The 25,152-nt window shown below is 38.8% G+C and overlaps 1 protein-coding gene across 1 annotated transcript in view; it reads right to left on the bottom strand.

The window, feature by feature from the left end:
• The window catches only part of CCDC68 (coiled-coil domain containing 68), a 49,943-nt gene extending 25,897 nt beyond the window's left edge, over positions 1-24,046 (bottom strand). Inside the window, exons 1-6 of the mRNA XM_032882449.1 lie at positions 23,974-24,046; positions 8,394-8,524; positions 7,182-7,268; positions 3,247-3,387; positions 1,965-2,090; positions 1,574-1,702 (exon numbers count right to left, since the gene is read on the bottom strand). Coding sequence (XP_032738340.1) covers positions 1,574-1,702; positions 1,965-2,090; positions 3,247-3,387; positions 7,182-7,268; positions 8,394-8,510 — 600 coding nt within the window. The 5' untranslated portion in view covers positions 8,511-8,524; positions 23,974-24,046. The remainder of the gene's footprint in view (positions 1-1,573; positions 1,703-1,964; positions 2,091-3,246; positions 3,388-7,181; positions 7,269-8,393; positions 8,525-23,973) is intronic.
• Positions 24,047-25,152: the final 1,106 nt, after the last annotated feature.

Below are 25,152 nucleotides of genomic sequence, written 5' to 3'. Positions count from 1 at the left end.
TATATTCTTATCTACCCCAAATTCAGTTTCAGAGAGCCCAGTTTTCTATTAGTTTGCCACTAAAACCCCAGTATTCCTCGGTTTGTTTGTATTCTAAATTCTAACGGATGCGTTATTTAATGGATGGGCTCACCATTTGCATATATTTGGAGTGTCAGCCCCTCAAAGGCACGCTGCATGAAGTTTTTAAGAATTTTTTGCTCTGTCCCAACTCTTCTCTAAATTGTCTCTTGTGGAAGTGCTAATTCCTACAGGAGGTCTTTTCTTTTCTTTTAAGATTATATGTATTTATTTGACAGAGAGAGAGAGAGATCACAAGCAGGCAGAGAGGCAGGCAGAGAGAGAGGGGGAAGCAGGCTCCCCACCGAGCAGGGAGCCCGATGTGGGGCTCCATCCCAGGACCCTGAGATCATGACCTGAGCTGAAGGCAGAGGCCCAACCCACAGAGCCACCCAGGCGCCCCCAGGATGTCTTTTCTTAATGTGAATTATATCTGTTCTAATGCGCCATAGGTATTCGCAACCCTAAAGTGAACTCGGGCAGCCAGTGTTTGACTACATCCCTGACCCTAATACGTAGGACTGCTGTGATTACAGGGATCCACTGTATGATGACTAGTAGTAGATGGGCTTGTGATGGTTCCCATTGTTTCTACTCGCAGCCTCATGCACGTCCCCTTTCTAAGGCAGACATGCACTAGAGAAAGTGACAGAGGATGATATGACCGCAGTATTTGTAGAGCAGTCAACCAGTGACTGTTCAGGTCATTCTAAGTGTGTCAGAGGAGGAACTAACATTATTGAGTACTTCCTGCAGTCTCAGCAGTTGCAAAGAATACTTACTTTCAATTAACATCTCACTTATTCTAGGGGTGCCCGGGTGGCTCATTGGTTGTGCATCCTGCTCTTGATCTTGGCTCAGATCATGATCTCAGGGTCATGAAATCAAGACCCTGTTGGGCTCTACAGTCAGCAGAGGGTCTGCTTGAGATTCTCCCTCTCCCTCTCCTTCTGCCCCACCCCTCCCCTCCCACTGCTCGCTTTAGCATACATAATTTCTCTCTAAAATATATATATTATGGGGCTCTTGGTGGCTCAGTCGTTAAGGGTCTGCCTTTGGCTCAGGTCATGATCCCAGGGTCCTAGTATCGAGCCCCACATCGGGCTCCCTGCTTGGTGGGGAGTCTGCTTCTCCCTCTTCCACTCCCCCTGCTTGTGTTCTCTCTCTCACTGTGTCTCTCTCTGTCAAATAAATTTTAAAAATCTTTACAAATATATATATAATTATACAAATATATTTAATTATATAAGTTTGTAAATTATATTTATATACTATATAAATAACATATATAACATACATATAACATATATAAATATATATAGATATAACTATAAATGTATATATATGTGTGTGTGTGTATATATATGTGTATACATATATATGTATATATGTATATATATGTATACACATATATATACACACACACACATATATCTTTATTTTAGTGTTACTTTCTTTCATTCTCTCCCTAACCCTATCCAGAAGAAATTCCTTTATATCCCCAGGAGCTCACCTTTTCCATCCTCTCTACAAGGTTCTCCAGCTCTGTGATTTGCTTATGTTTTTCTTCAAGCTTTTCAGCAACTTGATTCAGATTTTCAACATGTTGTTTCAATTGCTGTTCCTTTTCAAGTTTGTTAACCTTTGGTCAGAAAAACAACTGTCAAACTCTTGCTTTTATTAAATTTACACAGATATTTTCTTGCTCTGTAATGCTGAGTAGCCAAAAAAAAATTTAATAATTCACACTTGATTGAAATTACCCTTTTGAATTTTGGGTTTCTTTCAAAACAAACCCAATGGGCTGCAACAACACTGAAGCCATGTAGAATTAATGAGATATTAGTATTCCTAGAATGGTTACATGTGTTTGTTTTCCCATTGACATGGGGCTAGCTCCCTACCTCCAGTAAGTGTTTACCAGCCTCATGGTTCTTTCTAACTTCTTCAGACTGTGTCTGGTAGATTTCAAATAACCTGTGGGCCATGTTTCTCAGAGCTGCTGCTCCTGCTTGTCTGGAGGCTTCCAGCTGGGAAGAGAGGTCATGAATGTTTTGACATTTACAGCAAAAATGGGTTAAGGACAGAACAGTTTGATAAGGGGTAGAAAACAGGTTGTAACTGTACCATTTGCACCCTCCTAGACCATAGAGCAGAGAAATGATCTGGTAAGAGGAAAATGTACAATGAGAAATGTCCTATTTAGGAAAACTGTCGTGCAGAAGGATTTGCATGGTGACTGGCCAGGCCAATCCACAGCTCCAAGTCAATGCCCTGCGTTTATAAACTGCACCCTTCAAAGACTGCACAGTGCCTTCTCAGCTTATACACTTATTTGCGTTGTATCATTGATATCCGCAACAGTACTAAGAGATGTATTTTCCTAAATTAGCCATGGGACAAGATGTGAAGATTAAGGGCAAGTGTCATGAATTTCTCAAAGGACTTAACCTAAAGAAATAATCAAGAATGGCCACAAAGATTTACCTACAGAGCTATTCATTGCAGGACTGCCTACATAACAAACAAACAAACTAAAAATAAAGCATCCAAGAATAGATTAATTAAATAAAATGATGAGACATTTGACGTTGAGTGCTCTAATTAATATTAATTAAACATGAAAGACTTAAAATTATTTAGTAAGAACAGTTAACTGACCCTCCTAACACATTTTTCAGTGTAAGACATGGCATTAACTGTAGGCACAACAAAGATCTCTGGAATGGATTCATCTTGTACAACTGAAACTGTATCCACTGAACTTTTGTAAAATCTTTTCAATAGTAAACATCATCTCCAAAATAAAACAGTGAGATTTTAATTTATGAAATGGAAAATGTTTCTCTATGTGGATGAGCATCCGTGTGGATCTGTGGATGTATAAGGAAGTCTGTCTGCTTTTACACATCCATGAAACTATCTTATTGGCTCAAAAATACAAAATTAGAAATTTCTCCTAATGGGGCAACTGGGTGGCTCAGTCAGTTAAGCATCCAAATCCTGGTTTTGGCTCAGGTTGTGGTATCAGGGTTGTGAAGTTGAGCCCCACGTCAGGTTCCACGTTCAGCAAGGAATCTGCTTGAGAGTGTGTCTCTCCCTTTCCTCTTGCCCCTCCTCACTCTCTCCCAAAATAAAAAATAAATAAAATCTAAAAAAAAAAAAAAATTCTCCAGTTAACCATACCTTGATTTTCAATATGTCATTTTCTTTGTTCATTTCTAAGAGCTGCTCTTCCTTTCCTTTCATCCTTTCCATGAGCAGATCTAAATGGCCACAAGAGGGGTCCATTTCAGAATCAGAGCCATTTTCAATGTTTTGACAGTGCTGAAATGAAAAACACGAAAATCCTCAATCTGACTATTCTTTTCCTCTACAAATTTGACAACAATTAATTATCACTCACTATTACATATACCAAAAAAGATTCAGCTCAACACAAAGAAAATACTGTATTTTGAATTTCAAATATCAATGCGGAATTCTAGATGAAGTAGCTTCCTCCGTATTTGCTCAAAATTGATTAGATTATTATAAAAAAAAAAAAAAAGTAGGGGCACCTGGTGGCTCAGTGGGTTAAAGCCAGGATCTCAGGGTCCTGGGATCAAGCCCCACATCGGGCTCTCTGCTCAGCAGGGAAACTGCTTCCCCCTCTCTCTCTCTGCCTGCCTCTCTGCTGCCTACTTATGATCTCTGTCTGTCAAATAAATAAATAAAATCTTAAAAAAAAAGGTAGTGGTACATATTTTATACTATTCTATTTCCTATAATTTATATGTACCATTAAGTCCTTTTTAGGAGATAAATAATATCTACTGGACCAATTTTTTTCCTTTTTTATTTAAATTGCAGACATAAGTACATTTTGATTGTATTGTATTATAAACTAATATAATCAGGCTTAATAGTTACCATATGTAATATTCAACATTCAATGATGCTGCACTGTAATCACCCCATATAAAATTTCCAGAGATGTCAGAACTGAATGTTATTGCCAGTATAAACTCAGTATAAACTCTAGCCCACTGAAAATACACTTAGAGCATAAGATAATTCTCATCTGGAATCAAGGACACGTGGCAGTGGAAAGGAAATCTGAAATTATCTAATTCAACTATATCCATTTTACAGATATGAAAAGTGAGGTACTGAGCCTAGGTTTATGCAGTAAGTGGGGAGCTCATGAAACAGCCACTCGAGTATCCGTCTTATGCTTTCTGCTCTTCCAAATTATTTCGAGACAGACTAAGGAATTACACAATTCTACATACCCTACGTGAAACAATTAAAAAATAACAGCTTCTCTTTAGGAAGCATCTATCATGTGCCACATAATCTTTTAGATGTTTGATAAACACCCCTTTGTCTGAATACTTAAAACACTAGAAGGCACTATGCCCCTTATAAAGAGGAGAAAATTGAAGATGAGAGTATTTCACTAACAAGCCTGAGGTTATACCTGAAATAACTACCAGAACCAGAATTAGAATCCAAATTTGTTTTACAAAGCCAATATTCTTTTCATTACAAAAAATGGACTACGTTTACAGAAAAAAAAAAAGAATATACTGCATGTAAATCATATAGTCACTATAATTCCAACAGGGTTTTATTTTCTCTACTCTAGATCCTACTATATACTCTCCCTCTCTGTATATAGAAGTTATTTTGTTTTTTAATTTGTTAAAGAATGCTTGATGCAGAGACTTGTAGAAGGCAGGTTGCTGGCAGCAAGAGATAGCTACAAAGGTCACGGATGAGTGCATGTTGAACTTTAACATGCTTATGAGTCATTTGGTGATAGATCTGGTGAAAACACAGATTCTGATTCAAGAGGTCTGGGGTGGGGCTCTAGATGTTGCCTTTCTTTCTTTCTTTCTTTCTTTCTTTCTTTCTTTCTTTTTTTTAAGCCATGGAAGAATATTTGTCGACATGGGAAAATGTGAACAATATAATTCTACATGAAATATGCAGGATATAAAACAATATATCCAGTAATACCATTTTATAGAAAGAAAAATAGCCATATATGCAAAATCATGCATAGGAAAAAACCCTGAAGGATGTACCTAGTAAATGTTAATAATGATTATCTCCAGATCCTAGCAAATGTTAATAATGATTATCTCCAGAGAGTAGAATCAGAAGCAATTATACAATTTTTTCCAGTAAATTTCACCTGCCCCCCAAACAGTATCTGCTCTGGGCTACTCTTTCCCAGATGCTGCATTTCTAAAGACCTCCCTGAAGTAGCAGGGACTGCAGCCCACACCTGGAGAGCAGCAAAGCCCGAGATCATGACGACGAAATTCCCACATGGACGTTGTTCAGATATTGTGGGGGAAGGGGCAGGTACTTGGAGGCTATTATTTGTCTGCCAGTCATCTGAGGTTTGAGATGACCAAGGCAGACCCACTAGCTGCACAATTCATCTCTATTCCCAAGAAGCTCCTCCTATCAAGGTCACCAACAACCTCCCCGTTGTTGTATGCAGTGGTCAAGGTTCACTCCTCAACTTATTTGACCCACAGGCACCATTGCACACCGTCGCTCCTCCCCCCATTTCTGAAACCCTTTTTCACTCATCTTCAGTGACTCCAGTCTCTCCTGGTTTTCCTTCTAATTCACTAGCTTCTTTCCGCAGCCTGGCGTGGTGATTCTTCTTCTTTCTCCTAAGTGTTGGGTATCTCAGAACTCAGTGCTCAAATATTCTGTCCTTTCTTTTGGTTTTTAAGATTTACTTATTTATTTTTGAGAGAGAGAGAGAGTGCTCCTGTGCGCATCAACTGGGGGGCGGAGGGAGAGAATCCTCAAGCAGACTCCCCACTGAGCACAGAGCGGAGGCGGGTCTCGATCTTAGGACCCAGAAGATGATGACCTGAGCCAAAACCAAGAGTCACAGATGCTCAAGTGACTGAGACACCCAGGTGCCCCTGTCATTTCTACTGACACTCATTTGTTTGGTGATCTCCTCCAATTCTGGAACTGTAAACGCTATCCTTATTCCCCAAATCTCTGCCCTATAGCCTGAACCTTTGAGCCCAGACCCTTCAACCCCAGAATCAGACATGCAGGACTCATTAGAAACCTCCACTTAGAGGTCTAATAACTTAATAGAACCAAAATGGAATTTTGTATCTTTCTTACCATTCACAAACATTAACTTTTTTTTTTGCTAGTTTCTGAGCACTTAATATAAGAAAATATTTGGAGCTAGTTGTGTCAGTTTGGGAGGCTGAGGATGATAAAGGGAACAATGTTTATGCCTCATATCCTATGTGCTGCATTCTCGGTGGCCATACTATATAGAGGTCAACATTGACATTGATGAGGTGCACTTGGCTGAGATGAGCTCTAATCTGCATAAACCAGACAAGGCTATGTGTAGATTGCTTGATTTAAAGAATATAAGGCCAGTTGAAGAGGAGAGAGAAATTTAAGTTTATCAATAATCTGATCAATTGATCTAAAATCCTAACAGCTTCAACTCCGTGTCCAGATGAGTCTAAAAGGTTGTACCTCCATCCGTCTTTGGGAAACTTCACTGCCATATATCCTGGCTAGGCTGACACTTCCCATATACTTTAGATAAGTAAGCTTTAGATAAGATAATACTTTAGATACTTTAGATAAAATAAGTAAGATAAGTAAGAAAATATTCAAGTAGGGTCTTGAGTCACCTGGGTGGCTCAGTGGGTTAAGCCTCTGCCTTCGGCTCAGGTCTTGATCTCAGGGTCCTGGGATTGAGACCTGTGTCGGGCTCTCTGCTCAGCAGGGAGTCTGCTTCCCCCTCTCTCTCTGCCTGCCTCTCTGCCTACCTGTGATCTCTCTCTCTCTCTCAAATAAGTAAATAAAATCTTAAAAAAAATTAAAATAAAATATTCAAGTAGGGTCTATTCATTCCAATCTGAGCCTACTAATAACATCTGTGGTTAAATATTTCATACATATGCCCATTAACATCTTTAGATACTGACAAAATATTTAACATTCATCATTCAAAGCTTCAAAGGATAATTTAATAATTATATCTTAGAAAAGTTATTAAAATAAGGTTTATACTGTATTATGTTTATTTAATGAAGGAAGAAAGTGGTACATTTTGATCAATTTATTACCTTTGTTTCTAGTTTGTCATTTGTACGCTTATGTCCTACTTCATCTTTAAAAACTTGGTTTCGGATCTTTTCCAGAGTAGCTCGGATCTAGAAGAAAAAAATATTTTATTTTTTTTCAAAGGCATTTAATGCCGAATACTTTTTTTCTTTATATAAGCTATCGTATACCTGATTTATCTGGAAAGTAATACATAAATACTGATCTCAGATTTAAATAACTGCCATCAACCCGAGTTGGATTTGGGCTAATATCGTTTAGATTGCAGAAAATGAACATTTGGTCTTTATAATTCTTTCTCAGTCAAACCCAAAATATAACCTAAGTGAATATTATACTAGAAAATAATTACCACTTAGTAATTAGTATTTAATACTACTTAATTCTATTTTTCCTATGTAGTAATTTAGTACTAATTTACTATTTAGTAATTACTATAAAACAATTACTATTTAGTAATCACTACAAAATAATTACTAGCTAGTAATCACTAGAGAATAATTACTAGCTAGTAATTACTAGAGAATAATTACTATTTAGTAATTACTATAGAATAATTGCTAAGAGGAGATGATACAAATTTATGCAGGAAATATAAGCCCCATGTCTTACTGACCTCTAGAATTGCAAAACACTCAAAAAGATGAATTAATTGATCAGAATAAGTTACCAACTATCTCTGTCCAAATGCTTCCCTCTGTTCTAAGAAACAGTTCCTAAGAATATATACTTTTGTCAGCCATTATCCCTGGATTCTCATAAGATTTCACATTTTTAATGAAGTATCATGCCACCATGGGTCACTGGGGAGAGCAACCCAGAACTGTGAAAACGAAGTGGCTAAGGAGAGACAGAAACTCAGCGAGACTCGTAAACATCTACTTGGGAACACAGTATCAACACTCATGAAACAACTGAGAAATGATATAAAATGGTAGGAAGTGCAGTGGTGAATGTTGTGGGGAAAATTAAGTGCTGACAGGTGTTCTGAACCTTTCTCGCCCATTATTCAAGTTTACTCCACGTGGGGGAACAAAGGTTCGTGTCCTCAAGAGAAGTTACTAAACACGTGTTGAAATTTCAGCTATTGGGATTGTCCTTTGCCAAATGTACCTCATAGGTTCTATGGAGGGAGAAACAAAGCCCACGGATCCATATTAGATTGCATTTCAAAAAATCATATCACACTAATATGATCCCATGCACCTGCATACCTTTTTCACATATTCAGTTTCTTCAATAACGTGAGCTGATGTGGACTCATACAAGGCAGAATTATCTTCTCTTTTACCCCTTGGGGGGACTTCTGTGGTCCTTGTTACCGTTGTCATTGTGAATTCTGGCTCTGGGGAAACATAAATGGGTTAGAAAAAACTTCTTTTTGATGATATGATAACCAAAAGAACTAAAATAAACTAAAATAAGCTCATAAACTAAAAGAAGTCTGTATTAGCACTGCAATTAAAATAGTAGAAATATTATAAATTATTGACAGCTGTATAGTTCATAAATAAAGGAATTAATTTAATATAAAATATTAACACATATTAATATTTTATTAAGAATAATATAAATAATACAATAATATAATACAATTAATAATTTATTAATAATATTAATATGTTAATATTAATATAAAATATATAAAGATATAATTTAATATAAAAACAGTACGAGCATTCATTGATTAGAAGCATAAAAATCAAATTATCTGAGAAGGAAACACATAAAATGTTTTTTATTCCACATCATATTGGACTGTAAAACCTCAAGGCCAGGGATCACATTTTATTCCTCTTTATATTCCAGCACACCATAAGTGCTTAATAAATGATTGTGGAACTAAAACAACATATTATAACAAAATCATATGTACACATCACATATATACATATATAAACAAATATATATATATATATATCACTTCATCTAACTCTCAATATCCTATAAAGGTCACTTACTGGAGAATTATTTGTAATAGAAAAATGTTGGGAAAAGACAAAATACCCACAAAAAGATGACTGGTTAAATATCTTCTCTAGGATGCATTATTCAATTAAAAAAAATGGTACAGCAAAGTATTTATAAAGGATCTATAGCATCGTAATTTCTAAAAGAAGAGACATGTGGATAGAAGGGGAAAATCTGTGATCTAAGTTTTGACACTGAACAATGTAATTATTTTACCTCATTATAAAATTAAATTAAATTAAAAAGAAAAAATGGAATTCTTCAAGATAAAAAATAAAACAAATGACTGTATCTGTACACCAAGTTGAATTATTTAATGTGACTTTAAAACACATGCCAGGGACTACTTATCCCAGGTGTGCTATGCCCTAGGAACAAAAAGAATTGTAAAACAACCGTAAACTATACTCACTAATAATATTGTTAGTATTATAGTAATATGGAAAGAGTGATGTGGCTACTTCGAAACTATCATATGTGTACGTGCATACACATGCACGCACCCACAGAAATGCATGATCTAGAATAAAGCCACTGTCTTAACATCATTAAGAACCAAGATTCTGAACATAAAGAAAAAGTCCTTACAGTTAGAACAAAAAATATTCTGTAAAAACCTTATAATTCAAACTGAAATGACGAGTAGAAAATAATTATTCATCTTTCCTTAAAAATGCATATTCTAGGTTCAGCAACTCAAAAATTTAGAAATATAAGCAAGTTATGCTCTCAGTGTCCAGACTGTGGTCGCAGTATACCATTTTCTATTAAAAGGAAACCACGGCTTCTTGAGTGATTTAGGTCCAGGACAAGAAATGTACAAGGTAAGCTCGAGATATCTTGTTCTGCCAGAAGGCAAAAAGTGATCAAATACTACTAAGATAAGACACAAAAACCAACCTGACAGAGAAATGACTGTGAAGGATTGAAAAATATAAAGGCTTTTGAAATTACTGATGTCACAGTGAAGGAGAAAAACCACCACCACCAGCAACCATCATCATCCAACTCAATGGAAAGAGGCCACCATTATATGAACATGAGCTCAAAAAAGGGAGTGAGGGGTCACCAACAAGCATTTGTCTTGCCTTTCTTGTGTGTATTATATTTCATGGTGACCAGACAGTTGATTCTTCTTTCTAAAGAATTCTTGCTAATAAATCCAAGTGGATTGATGGAAGATGTACATTTTGCAACCACTTATGAGGTAATGGATCTGAACAATAGTCATCAACCAGGGCTAAAATCACTAGGTGAGAGGTTGATGCAGAATGCACTAACCTGGGGAACCTCACTAATCAATGCTGACACAAGTAGAAAGAGACGCCCAGACATTTTGTCCTCTAGGTGTGGTACAACTACAAGTAGAAAGCATCACCTACAAAGTTTGCTTTAAAAAAGAAGAAGAAGTGAACTTGAACCTCATCAAGCCTCTGTATCCAAGGATGGTTAAGTATCTGAACAAGAGGAAAATGTTCAAGGACTCTACAAGGGTGAAGGATGCAATTAGCCACTTCCAAATTATGTGACATCTGTGGGACAAATAACTAGTTCCTTCCACAAATGACATGAAGAAAGATGGGAAGAAGAGAAGGAAAATTGCCATAAATGAAGGGTCTTAAGAAACATGACCAAATGGAAGAGAGAAAACTTCTTTGGCTCTTGATTCAAATAAGCCAGTTATATAAAGACATTGTTGAGACAGCTGGGGAAACTTTAAATCTGACTCGGTAACAAATGATGTTAAAGAATTATTGTAATTTCACTGGGTATGATATTAGAATCACGATATTCTTTAGAAAGAGCTTCTCCCTTAGTCATGCACAGTGAAATATTACATTTGGAATTACTATAGAATGTTCTAGCAGAGAGAAAAAAATGCGGTGGGATAAAGATGAAAGAACTTTAGTGAAATGCAGGGAATCATTGAAGCGGAACAAGGGCACGCAGGGTTCACAAGACTCCTGTCTATTTTGGCTCTGTTTGAAATTTCTGTAACAAATAGTAAAGAAATGAAAAAATAAAATAAATAAAATGAAAAGCCCTGTGAGGTAGGGTTATCCGTCTCATCTTACTGATAAGGAAGCCAGCCAGGACTCCCATGGGTGGTAACTTACCCAATGTCACCGCAAAACTAACAGAGCTGAAACTTAAGCCTTTGTCTTTAGGACAAGTTCAAGGGTGTTTGTATCACATTAAAGCTGGCTTCCCTAGTGAGAAAAAATAAATAAATAAATAAAATTTAGCAATGACCTGGGCTGGTAAAACATGCAAAGAATTTTCATATTTGCTAACATCACTTTAAAACTAGATAGCTACTGGGATAACTCTAAGTCCTGCATTTATCTTTTAATCTTCAATGAAATTGACAGAGGACGCCAAGAATTTTCCATTTTATTATAAATCCTTCTAGACAGCCACAATGGCTTCTCTTTGTGTTGCCTGCAGTCAACATGGCAGCTGCAATTCAGCAAGTCTGCTTTTATAAAATGTGCCTGCATGTGTCTCTGCTACTTGGTCCTAGGAAGTCTCTTCAGGGATGAAGTCCTTGGTCCCAAACAGCATTTAAATGTAATCCCGAATAAAAGAAACACCCATAGAGACAAGAAGCTATGTGCCTGAAAACCAGAGGGGGACGGTCAAGCTTGAGTGGTGGTCCAGCAAACCACAGGAGCCCCATCTGGCTACCCACCTATGTGCACAGCCTGTGAACTAACAATGTTTCTAACGATTTTTAATGGTCCAGCATGAACGTGTGCACACATCCACAAAACCAAAATCAAAACACACACTGCATGAAAACTACATGAAGTTCACATTTCATGCTCCTACATGAAGGTTGGCTCTACAATAACCAGAGCCACTCATTTACATCCGTTTGTGCCGCTTTTGCTTTGGAACAGCAGAGTTGAGAGGCTGCGGCAGAGAAAATACGTAGCAAGCTATGTCTCAAATATTTTACTATCTAGCCCTTTACAGAAAAAGTTTGCTGACCCTTGGGTTAGGGGGTGGCAGAGAGTGGGAGCAAAATCTGGGGGTAAAAAGAGGCGAGGAAAACAATCAATTTAGTCTGAATTCTGTTTGGTTCTCCAGTTCCATCCCCCCCACCCACCCCACCCATGCCCATTTGATTGATTTGCTTTTTTTTTTCTTTTTAGTATGTTACACACCATATACATTAACAAATGGTAAGAGACATTTCAGCACAGGAATGAATCACCTCCAGAATGCATTCTCACAGTCTTTCATAATTTGAAAATCACCTGGGGACCCACGTTATATTTCCTAAACATTTTCTCTTCTGTGCCTTTTATGCTTAATATCAAGAAAATCTGCTCCTTAATCACTTGTATTTCTCAAAACATCGCATCTCTTCTACTCACTGGTTTGGCCATCTTAAACAAGTTAACGTAAGATTTTAGCCTCAACTTACCCATATCTGTAAAATAGGGATAAAACATCTAGAATTGTAAAACTTAGGGTTTTTGTTTTTGTTTTTGTTCTTTGGTTGCAGCAGGCACTCAATGGACAGTAATGGTTAATACTGTCACTCTATTATTTTGTATTATTAATAACCACAGAAGACACGCAGCCTGTAACAGAGGGGGCGGTTTATGCCTATCTGGTTGCAAAGTTTATACCCAACTGTATTCAAACGAAATCAAATTCCATTTCTCTCTTTGATTCAGGAAATTTTTGTGATCACAGTCCTTGATTTGTATAAAGAAACCCGAGGGGAACTTAAGCCAGCAAAGTCCAAATTGCCATATGGCTTTACCATCCTGGGGAAAATCCATCTTAGCATTTCATTTCTGCCAGAAGCAGATTAGGCAGATAAAATTTTCAAAATAAAACACAATCAGTTAATTAAAGTGAGAAAAGAATTGTATTTGTTTTATGCTAGAGTGGATTGAAGACAGCTTATAAGTGGCATCATGCCAAGAGGTGTTATTTCCTGGATCAGGGCTTTGCAAACAGGACCCCCAGAGGAAGGGGCGGTGCGAAGCAGACAGGGCTTTGCCATCTCAACTTGAACCAAAGCAGTTCTGCTTTGTTCTCTCACACACTGAATTTCTCCATGAGACTCTCTGTGAAGAAAGAACATTCTACAAATGAGAAGGTTTGGAGCCAGACTGCCTTGTTTCATGGTCCGACTCTGCCACTCAGGAGCTGTGTGACATGGGCAAGTTTCTTAACCTCTCTGTGCCTCAGATCCCTTATCAGTTAAATTCAGATAAGATTAATGATTAATAATGATAGAAATAACAAACAACATGGGGTTGCTTGTGAGTTAACATTTTCCCAGCACCTAAGACAGAACACAGCATATAATAAGTGATGTGTATCTGTTTGCCTAATATGTAAATAAAATATGAATCCATTATGTAAATAAAATATGAATCCATTATCCACAATTATTGCTGGTAAGTGGTCTGAATAGTAGAGAAGAACCAGGTAATATTTTAAACAGTCTGCAGACAGAGCTAGCTTATAAAGGAAAATCTGCTTCTGGAATTTTAAGACTAACAAATCTTTTCCAGTAACACATCAATAATGCAACCACATCCCCAACTGATTATTCTAACATCTAATGAATAGCTTCTGATTTACAAAGCAATTCATACACATTATTTGTAATCTGAGCGAAAAACCAACACATCTTTGGGCACCAAGGATAATGTACTCCTCTGTTTAATGACGTAAGAATGGCTTATCCGTTATACAATAAACACACACAAGGCACTGTTAACGGGGTTGAATTTTGGTCCCTCTCCATTCATAAGCTGAAGTTCTAAACACCCCCCCCATATCTCAGAACGTGATCTTTTTAGGAAACAGGATCATTACAGATATAATTAGTTAAGATAAAGCCATCCTGGAGGAAGTGGGTCCCCTAATCCAACATGACTGGTGTTTTATAAATATTTGGACACAGATGCACGCAGAAGAATGCCATGTAAAGTTGAAGGTACAGATCAAAGTGATGCTTCTGCCTGCCTAGGAACATCCCAAATGGCAAGCAAGTCAAAGAAGTTGGAGGAAAAGCATGGAACAGAACCTTCCTTACAGCCTCAGAAAAGCCCAACCCTGCCCACACCTTGATCTTGGACTTCTGGCCTCCAGAACTGGAAGAAACCAATTACTATGTGTAAGTCACTTAGCCTGTGGTACCTTATTACAGCCATCCTAGGAAATGAATACGGGTATGGTTTATATTCTAGGGCTTCTAACAAAGGTATTTTCTTTTCTTTTTTTTTAATTTTTAATTTTTTATTAACATATCACAGCAGTCACCATAGCACATACCTTCCCCAATGTCCACATCCCAACCACACTTTCCCTACTCCCCTACCACCCTCAGTTTGTTTTGTGAGATTAAGAATCTCTTATGGTTTGTCTCCCTCCCGATCCCATCTTGTTCCATTTTTTCTTTCCCTACCCCCCAAACCCCCCACATTGCCTCTCAACTTCCTCATATCAGGGAGATCATATGATAATTGTCTTTCTCTGATCGACTTATTTCATTCAGCATAATACCCTCTAGCTCCATACACGTTGTCGCAAATGGCAAGATTTTATTTCTTTTGATGGCTGCATAGGATTCCATTGTGTATATATACCACATCTTCTTTATCCATTCATCTGTTGATGGACATCTAGGTTCTTTCCATAGTTGGCTATTGTGGACATTGCTGCTATAAACACTCAGGTGCACATGCCCCTTCGGATCACTACATTTGTATCTTTAGGGTAAATACCCAGTAGTGCAATTGCTGGGTCATAGGGTAGCTCTATTTTCAACTTTTTGAGGAACCTCCATGCTGTTTTCCAGAGTGGCTGCACCAGCTTGCATTCCCACCGATGGTGGGAGGGTTCCCAAAAAAGGTATTTTCTTCTGTTATTTAATCTTTGATTGATTCATCCATAGACCATTTACGGAATATAGCTATGTTAGGTGCTGGGACCACAGAAGGGCACCAGACACCCTGTCTTCATGGGACTTTTAGTGCGAAGGGGAGACAGACATCACCCAAAACAGTGAATACAGAGGGAATGTTCTGAGAGGTGAGGACTAGTGTGAAGAAGAAAAATAGAGAAGGGTAACAGAGTAAAACGAGGTGCTGTTCTGGATGGTTCTGGATGGGTGGTAAGGGAAGGCCATTCTGAAGAGGCGGCATTTAGCAAAAGACTTGAATGAAAGGACGTAATGCTGTGTGGCCACCTGGGAGAAGAGGTCCAGCAAAGAGGGCAGCAAAAGAAGAGGCTGCAATTTGCTTAGAGTCCTATTCTAAGAACAGTAGTTTACAGAGTATAGCTTACCACTTTCTTTTTCTTTTAATGTCCCAGGGATTTTTTTGTTTTTTCTAATATACCGAAACTTGCTAAGACTTCTAGTTTGCTGAAGGAGTTGTCTTGTGTCCGGATGGCAGGAACACCAGTGGAGGCACCTAGTAACCAGTGGCAATGCCAGGACTCTCTCCTACTCTTGTGAAACCCCAATCTTTGCTGAGGTACCAGTACACGGGATTCTCCCATTTCCAAACCAGGGAATTCCTTTTCAGCTGAAGTTCTCTAGAGTCAATGAACTTAACTGACTGGTTTGCAACCAAGAGCCCTGAATGGTGTTAGCACAGTTTCTGAGTTCTGAGCCAACAATACTGAATATCATTTCATCATCATTCTTCATCACTCTTCTAGAGAGCTTAGAGATCAGAAGCTGAAAAAGTAAGTTGCAAGAAAAGTGAACCAGGGTAATTAGGTTATATGAGGGAAAGAACATTAACAGATCTCCAAACCCTTGAAGTGACTGACCGTGTCTTGAATATTAAATAGCACACCTGTTCTGCAACTACATTCTACAGCACAATGGTGACATCCAGTGTCAGCCAGCTAAATCTCAGGTGACTATGCATTTTACCTGAAAATGACACACACTGTATCAGAAGACATGCTTGTGAACTCTTAGCTCCAGTATTATGACATTGTTTTCAAGTAGTAATTAAGATTTTTTAAGTAGAATTAATTTTATTCATTTGTGATACTCATTTATATACAAACAGGTATTTACAACATAGCCAATGTTATAGAAAGCTCTTAAATAGGAAATAAAAATTATTCCATTTTGAAAAAAGAACTGAAATACTGGCACACACACAGCATACAAATAAATGGGATTGACAAATACTGGGCCATTTACCGAAAAATCGTTTTCTATATATTGTCAAAATTACCATTACATTCTGTACCACTATACCTATTATCTATATATCTATAGCTATATCTAAACCCATCCCTGTATGTAGGGATAATAGAACCAAGTCACAGAACAGTGATACAAGTTTTTCAAGGTCATGATTGACCTCTCTGCCTGAACCCAGATAGGCTGACCTTAGATCAAGGTGTCTCTGTCGTGACATAATCTATCTTCATTGTTCATTGGCATAATTTGAAATTTTGAAAACAGCTGAAGATTTCACCCAGTGCACAGTATAGCAACCAAATTGCAAAAAGGAACAAATCACATGAATCCATTCCCATTTGAGGGAAGACTAGAGAGAAGGGACCAGAGTCTGCTGAGCGCCTAGTGCATGCATGCTAAGCTTAGCTACTTTTAATAATCCTCACATACACCTTGAGAAGTCGGCGTTATTATTTCCACTTTACAGATGAGGAAATGAGGCTACGCAAGATGAAGCTAAACACTGGTTAATGATGGTCGTGGATCTCAAGCCCGAGTCTACTGGTTACCACCATGCCTCTGCTGCATTCTGAGTGGATTTCTAAGCCTACTTTTTTGGGCCCGAGCTGGGTTAGTAGTCAGGTCACTAAGTAACAGCCAAGTGACTCCTGCTGCAAGCTCCCCGTGTGTCCTTCAGGAGTATGAGCATATGTTTTTGTCCCAACAGATTTATTCCGCGGACAAGAGCAGTATGGCCTTATGGCTTAAAAATGGTGGCTTCAGACTTGGTTGGTGCCGTCCATAAGGCTGTTCTACTTCTCACTAGCCAGGCGGCCTCCTAACCATTTTCAGACTTCCTAGGCTTCAGCTTCCCCAGCTGAAAATTTCAGATGCAACTGTTGAATTCATCATGGAGTTCTATGAGGATTAAACGGGACAGTGCATAGAAAGTGCCTTGTGAACGTCTGACCCATCGTGAATTCAAAGACTATTAAATAATCACATTGACATCCACAACCCATTGAGGACATCTGCTTATAGGACATCGTTTGGAAGTATCAAAGCCTAAGCCCAGCTGTCCCCTCACTATCCACCCCCTGCCACCCCCCTCCATCAACTATTCCTCCAGTTAACAACTGACCTCAGTTAACAACCAACTCAAAAACCACCTAGGATTTGTCAGTGAAGAGAATAGCGTATGTCAATGGCATGTATCTTAGTCATTTGTAACATTTAAAAGGAAGGTACCCTTTTGGAAAATTTCTCTTGTGACTTTATAAAATATTTTAAGAGTAAAAGGCTCAGGAATCTACAAAATGTCTTTATAGCTTCCTAAACTCATCCCGGAATATGTTAGCTCTGACATAACTTATTCATTTAAACAATTATCCAGTAAGGGAGGGGAAAGACAGACAATAGTGAGAGTGAATGACGATGCCGAGTAGTGGGACTGCCTGTGGGAAGCTGATGGGGATGGGCAGCCACGCTGGCCAACCCTAAGGCCGGTTCCTATAAAGTTATGCACTCACTGTACAACCCAGCAATCCCACTTCTAGGTATTTACCAAAATGAAATGAAGGTCTATGTTCCATAAGCCACAAATGTCTCTAATTGCCAAACCCTGGAAAAAATTCAAATATTCCTCCTCGGGCCAATCCTACTCATCAGTAAGACGAATGAAGTACTGAAGCAGAGCATTTTCCCGGCCCCAGAGAGTCAAATCCCAGAGGCTACGTACCATAGTTCCATTTGTATGAGATTTAGAAAATTCGAAAGTATGGGCACAGAAAACAGATCAGTGGTTACCTGGGGACCGGAAGTGGGGAAGGGACTGACTACCAAGGGGACACAGGGGAATTTTTTTTGGGGGGGGGGATAATACATAGAACATAATTGTTCTATAACTTTTTAAAAAGATTTTATTTACTTATTTGAGAAAGAGAGAGAGCGAATCTATGGAAGGGTAAGGGTGGGGGCAGAGTGAGAGGGAGAAGGAGACTCCCCACCGAGCCGGGAGCCTGACATGGGGTTCAATCCCAGAATCCCAAGATCATGACCCTGAGATCATGACCCAAGCCAAAGGCAGACACTTAACGGACTCAGCCACCCTGGTGCCCCATCACTGCTCTACATCCTGATGGCGATGGTGGTTCCTTGACTGTAACCATTGGTCAAAACTCACAGAACTCTGTGTTAAAAAAGGTGAACTTCTGTACTTTTATTTTAAAAATAATAATCATGCAACAGCAGCCTAGAGAAAGCAAAGTACAACTGAGATTTCAAAAGCCAAGGACCTTCACTGACTTTATCAGAACTAACTGGAAGCCACAATTAGATGGATTTGTTTCCCTATATATTGTCAAAATTACCATTACATTCTGTACCAAATTATATTGTTGACCCCAAACAATATAAATGGCAAAAAACAAAACAAAACAAAACAAAACAAAACAAAACAGTGATGGAATGAGGATTGTTAAAAGGTAAAGCAGAACGTTGTTGCCGGCCAGAAGAGCCAGGGGAGCCTGACATTCGATATGGTGACAGAGGAGGCCCAGGGAAATCTTCAACATCTTAAGAAAGTTCACTACACTTATTATTGACTAACATGGAAAAGTAGGAGGAAATCTATAGAAGTATACAGGAAGTAAATAATATTTGCTATGGCAAGATTTACATTGAATTCATGAACCTAAAACTCCTCATCTCATCTACACATCCTCTTCTTGTTTTCTAGATGCATAACATGTTTCCACTCTTCACCGCAGAGACAACTGGGTCAGTGACTCCAAAGTCTGTCCAGGATGGCCACCTTCCTGTCCAGCAGACAGGAAGGTGTCATACTGATGGGTACCCATAGGGCAGCATCCTCCCAAGATGCGAGATCTGGGAGCTCACAGAAAGATACCAGTGTGAGCACGGCTTCTGGCTCTGGGTAAAAAACCTAGCTCCTCATAACAGATCATGTCGTCATGAGTGATGAATGAGTGAGCTCATCAAAATAATTCAAAGACTCTCAGACCTCAATGCTGCCTTCCTCCTGTGAATAGACACAACACGGGGGGAATGTGTCCCCGCCAATTTCAGAGCATATAAAAGTGGGAATGATGGAGACAGATTCCTATCAATGGTATATGACTCTTAAGAGACATTTGGAATGACACTGTCAGTGGAAGTCTAGAAAAATGTACCTGTTCTAGAGATTTTTAAATCCTAACCAGGTTAGAAAAAAAAAAAAAAAGACATTAGCCATAGAGACTGATTAATTCATCCAATCACAGACCATCAAAAGCACAATGTTCCCACCCAGGATTTCAGCAAGTTGTTCTGATATCTCAAACAGAAAAAACTGAGTTCCAAATGAGCACATTCAGCTTTGGAAAACTACATTATTTAATCTAGACTATCTTGTTTTCAAATTTTAGAATTTTAAAAATAAAATCCTTCGCATTCTAAGTTGTCAATAAAACAGACCTTCAAGTTATATTAATGCTCTTTTTTTCCCCAGCAGGAAAGTGTAATTTCTAGCAGTAACTTGCAGGCGTGAAGAGACATATTGTCTTTTCTTTAGTTTCACGGAATTTGCCAACTTTTTCTCGAAGGGTTTCTACTCAACCAGAGAAATCCTTCTAAGAGGATCTTTAAGCATAAGTTGCCAAGCGTAACCTCCTAAGAATGCATTTACTGTCGTAGTTGGCAGAAAGCCGGGTGAATGGCAAGGGAACAACTCTAACGGAACTGTTGCTCAAGGTTCCTGATTCCTAAGGAATTCAAAGGTCAATGTTCTTGCAATGTTATAAAGTTCCAATTTGGTTTATTCTCTGGATGAAACACAGAAAAACACCACCGCTTAATAGGAACCTGGAATAATTTACAATTTTGCTCTAGCTCCTTAAAAAGTTCCTAGAGAAAAACGAAGTGGCATTTTTTTTTCTGTTTCAGATTTTCCCTCATCTAAGAACTCAACCTAGTGCCTGATTTTGTAAATAAACAGTTGTATATGTTTCATTTTTTTAAAGCAGTCATAGAAACCATAGACTAATAAAACTAAAAGCACATAAATTCACATGCACTCCCTTCAACTTTTTAAGGCTTAGGGCTATACATGCCTCATGCTTTATGTTAAGTGTGCCACTTAAATATGTTATTAGGAAGCACTCAGATTTTTGAGAATACTTCAGTCCTCACTGTTAGGTCAAACAATCATCAAATTTCACCCACTCTAAACGCATTATTTGTGAAGAAAATATGCCAAAGGAGATACGAATTCTCTTTGCAAATAGGAATGTCAAGAGTGAAACATCTTCCAAGTCCAACCTAGAATCCCAAATGATTGATGCCTTTTGCTACTTGCGCAGGGTTAACTATTTACTATTTTCATGGGAGTATCACAGAAAGATCATGGAAAATAGCAGTAATCCATATTGGGAATATATTTTTCACAAATATAAATAAGAGGTTGGCTCCTATCAATTATTTTTGAATTATGCTACCATCGAAGCTGGACCAAAGTATCTGTCTTACCACTTAAATGTAAATGCAGAAATATCCACCAGCTGGTGAACAAAATCTGGACCAGCCATAGAATGGAATGCATAGTAGTTAGCAAGAAAAAGGAACCCGCTATTGATCCATGCATGCTACACCCTGAATGAACTCAAAACCATTGTTCTAGGCTCTGCGAAGGGAGCCAGATGCGAAAGACCATCTATTGTCTGATCCTATTTGTGTGCAATGTCCAGAAAGTCAAATCTAAAAAGAGAGAGGAAAGTAGATTAGCGGTTGTCTAGGGGTAACAAATAGGAAAGTGGGGTCTTTTGGGGATGCTGAGAATGCTTTAAAACTGGATTGTGGTGATGGTTGCACAATTCCAGAAACTTACTAAAAAATCATTGAATCGTCATTTGGATATATTTTGTGCTATGTAAATTACACCTCCAAAAAAAGCTATTTTTTTCAAAGATTTTATTTATTTGACAGAAAGAGAGAAACACAACGAGAGAGGGAACACAAGCAGGGGAGTGGGAGTGGGAGAAGTGGGAAGGCTTCCCGTTGAGCAGGGAGCCTGATGAGGAGCTCAATCCCAGGACTCTGGGATCATGAACTGAGCTGAAACCAGTCGCTAAACCAACTGAGCCACCCAGGTGCCCCATAAAAGCTGTTTTTTGAAAACAGCAACAATGACAACAACAACAACAATAAGCAAGAATGCCTTGGACAAAGTAAATCTTTTTCTTCTGCGGTAAAATATAATTGTAGTCATAGTTTCCTAATTTATGGGAAAAAATAATGTGATGGGTAGAATTTTCTCAATTTGAAGTTTTTCACTCACTGATTTATATAGTAAATTACTGGCACCCACTACTACAATTTAGTTTTTATTTAATTTGCATGAAATTGCTATTTAGCTATTTCAGGTTTCACATCTCCATTTTTCATAATATTTAACCCGCAACACGTGATTCCTAAATTCTTCCCCAGTCCAAGCAAAAGAGAAAAACACGGACCTGAATAATATGTAAGTTCCTTTACAATTTTAGAGTTGACTATTTAAAATGGTGAAAGAGAGTATGTGATTTGAAGATACTCTAGTTCCAATCACTGTCAAAACTGATAGATGATTATTGATGTGGTTCTTATCTATGATCTGAAGATGTCCTGGAGGTGTCCAGCATTGTGCAAATTCCAGGAGGACAGGGATGTGACTTATTTACACAAAGCTGTATCCACCCCGCCCTCCCAGTCTGAACTCAGGACAAAGTGCCCTAAACCAACAGGTACTCAGCAAGCGTGTGAATAGGGTCCACAAATCCGCGTGTGCACCAAATATTTTCTAAAACTAAGTGTGCACACACTCATGCTTTTGCTTTCCAAACCCATGTAGCTGGCTGTTTTCATGCTTAGTAAAATGCAAATTCACCTAAACATGTTATTAAGTTGGTAGTAACACTTTGCCATTATGAATTTATTTTCTATTCATAAATGGCCTATAATTTTGATATAAATAACTCAGTTCAAAACATTTGAAACCAGGACTTTGAAAGACTTTTAGATTCTGTTCAAAACTTTTAGTTCTTTCCTTTTTCAGTCTTGATCCCAAACGAATAAATATACTCCTAATTTTTCAGCTTCCACTAGAACTTGGACGACACCTAAGTCCACTTGCTGTCCAGCATATTGTAAATCAGTCAGCTAGCAAAGAACATGCCTGTTCTTAATTCACGGAATCATATAGATGAATGACAAAACAGAAATAGTGTCTGTATTTATTTCAAAAGTTTTTTTCATTAGTGCCTGTTTAGTTACCGAATTTATATAGCAAATCACAAAGATCGGAACCTTAAGAAATTTGCAGGAAGTACAAGCTGTTTTCATTCTTTCTGTATGAGAGAGCTCCAGCTGAGGAGCCACCAGGGTATATACCCTGCCTTAGGCACAAATTGCTCTGTGTCAGGGACCTTTGCTCTAAAACTCTCAGTGCTGGGGGGAGAGGGAAAGGGTCAGGCCAGTAACAGGAAACAAAGCACCAACTGTGTCTGCCAGGGTACCTGAGACTCTGGCCCAGATCATATTTCTGAAAAACCAGACTTCTGCAGAACTGAATATTTAATATCATTAGGTAAAATCAAAAGGGCAGATTATCTTTTCCTTACTGTAAATGCAGAATAACTCCCTTTGATATTTCATCTAGTCTATATATACCAAGACAGTAAAGAAAGTTTTGATTCCTAAAATAAAACAACTATAGTATAATGGAAGACAGACCCAGCTCAGTTATGTTTGGGGCTTATTGCTTCTTCTGATCCTTATTTTATATATATAATATATACTTACATATATTTATATATGTTTCACACATTTATATATAATACTTTTATATATTTGTATATCTATATATTATATATTTAATATACACAATGCATTTATATATTATATATCACATATAATATGTATTTATAGATATCTTTATATGCATTACATATATATATTCCCCCTTTGAAAAAAGGTGAAAAATTTACAGCCACGTCTTCACTCAGTCTAACAACTATCCTTGCACTCTCCTGTACTATATTCTTCAGTCAGATAATAAAGCTTCTTTGCACACCTGCCAAGAGCTCTGTAACTTCCAGCTCTAAAATCCCAAGGCAGTAGAAAACTGTCAGCCAGTGGGCGGTTCGCCTTTTGCTACACGCACCTGCCGCTGCAGAAGCCAGCAGGAAAGAAGGTTAAGACAACCACCTTTATTCATTCATTTGTGCTCTTAAAAATTGAGGGCCCAGCGACCTGTCAGAGCGGCCACAAGGTGACATCAAGTCTTCCGGTCCTCTCACTCTCGGGGACCCCTGGCAAAGGGACTGCAAAACAGTCACCTAAATAAATAACCAGATGTGCTGCGGCCCAAAGGAAGGTTGTTCTTTCTCGGGGAAAGGCAACTGTTTCTCTTGCGAGAGGAGCACAGACTTCCCGCCCAGGGAATCGGAAACTTCCCGCCCAGAGCGGAGAGAGGAATCCAGGGAGGAATCCCCTCCCCACCGAGAGCCTGTTTCTGCCGTCGGGGCGCCGTGCTGGGGGAACCCGCTCCGGGGGCCCCGGGCGCTCCCTCACCCGGGGGCTGAGCTCGCGGGTCGCCGAGGCTCGCCTACCTTGGAGCTCGCTGAGCGAGCGTGGGGTCCCGGCCTCGCTCTCCCGCCTCCCGCCCCGGGTCGGCTCCGTCGGGCGTGGGTGGCTCCGCCGCTGTCACATTGGGCTCCGCCCCCCAGGGTGCGCCCGGGGCAGAGTCCGGCGCCTGGACGACTCCGGGGAGGAGCCCGCGCTCCCGCGGGGACGCACACGCCCTGCTCCACGCGCCCGGGGGTGCACTCCCTGCACCCCCACCCCCGTCCGGAACGCTGCGCTCCCGTCGGTGGCAGTTGTTGCTGATTTTGAAGAAGGTTCTGTTTGTGTTCTCAGTTCATGAACTTTTGTCTTTGTTGTTTATAATAAAACTTTTTATTTTGGAGTAATTTTAGATCTAAGGAAAAGTTGCAGAGATAGTACAGAGTTCCCTAAACCCTTTAGCCAGCGCCCCCTTAATAGTCACGTCCTACGTCTCCGTACGTGTGCATGTGCACCTGTGCATAGTACATTTGTCAAAATTAATAAATTAACACTGGGCCCCTGCTATTAACTAAATTCAACCTTTTACAGATTTCACTAGTTTTCCGCTAAATATCTTTCTGTACCAGGATCCCATCCAGGGTTCCGCGCTGCATACTGTCATGTCTCTTTACTCTCTTCTGGTCTGTAACAGTTTCTTAAGTCTTGATCTTTTCTTGATCGTTTTAAAGAATTCTGTTAAGCTATCTTGTGGATATCTCTCATTTTGGTTTTGTCTGTTGCTTTCCTCAAGACGAGACTATGGTTATGGGTTTGGTGGAGGAAGACCATGATGGGAAAGTGCCTTTCTCCTCACAGCATCCTATCAGGGTACATGAAAGCAACATGACTTAACTGCTGGTGACATTAATCTTTATCGCCTGGTTACAGTACTATTTGCCAGCTTTCTCCACTGCACAGTTACTGGTTTTCTTTTTTGCATATTCTTTTTTTGGATGGGAGTCACTAAGTTCAACTCACCTCAAGAAAGGAGAGTGGAATGAAATTCCACCTGGGTGTGGGAGGGAGTATCTGCGTATATTATCGGAATTTTTCTGTAAAGAGGATTTATTCCTCTTCTCCCATTTATTTATCTATTTGATCATTTATTACATCAGCATGGATTCATATACATTCATTTTATACTTTGAGCTATAATTCAATATCATGTTATGTATGATGTTGTT

This window comes from Lontra canadensis, unplaced genomic scaffold (genome assembly GCF_010015895.1).
Source record: "Lontra canadensis isolate GAN:19392208 unplaced genomic scaffold, GSC_riverotter_1.0 scaffold82, whole genome shotgun sequence".
Classification (NCBI taxonomy): Eukaryota; Metazoa; Chordata; class Mammalia; order Carnivora; family Mustelidae; genus Lontra; species Lontra canadensis.
This window is presented reverse-complemented; position numbering and strand designations above follow the sequence as displayed.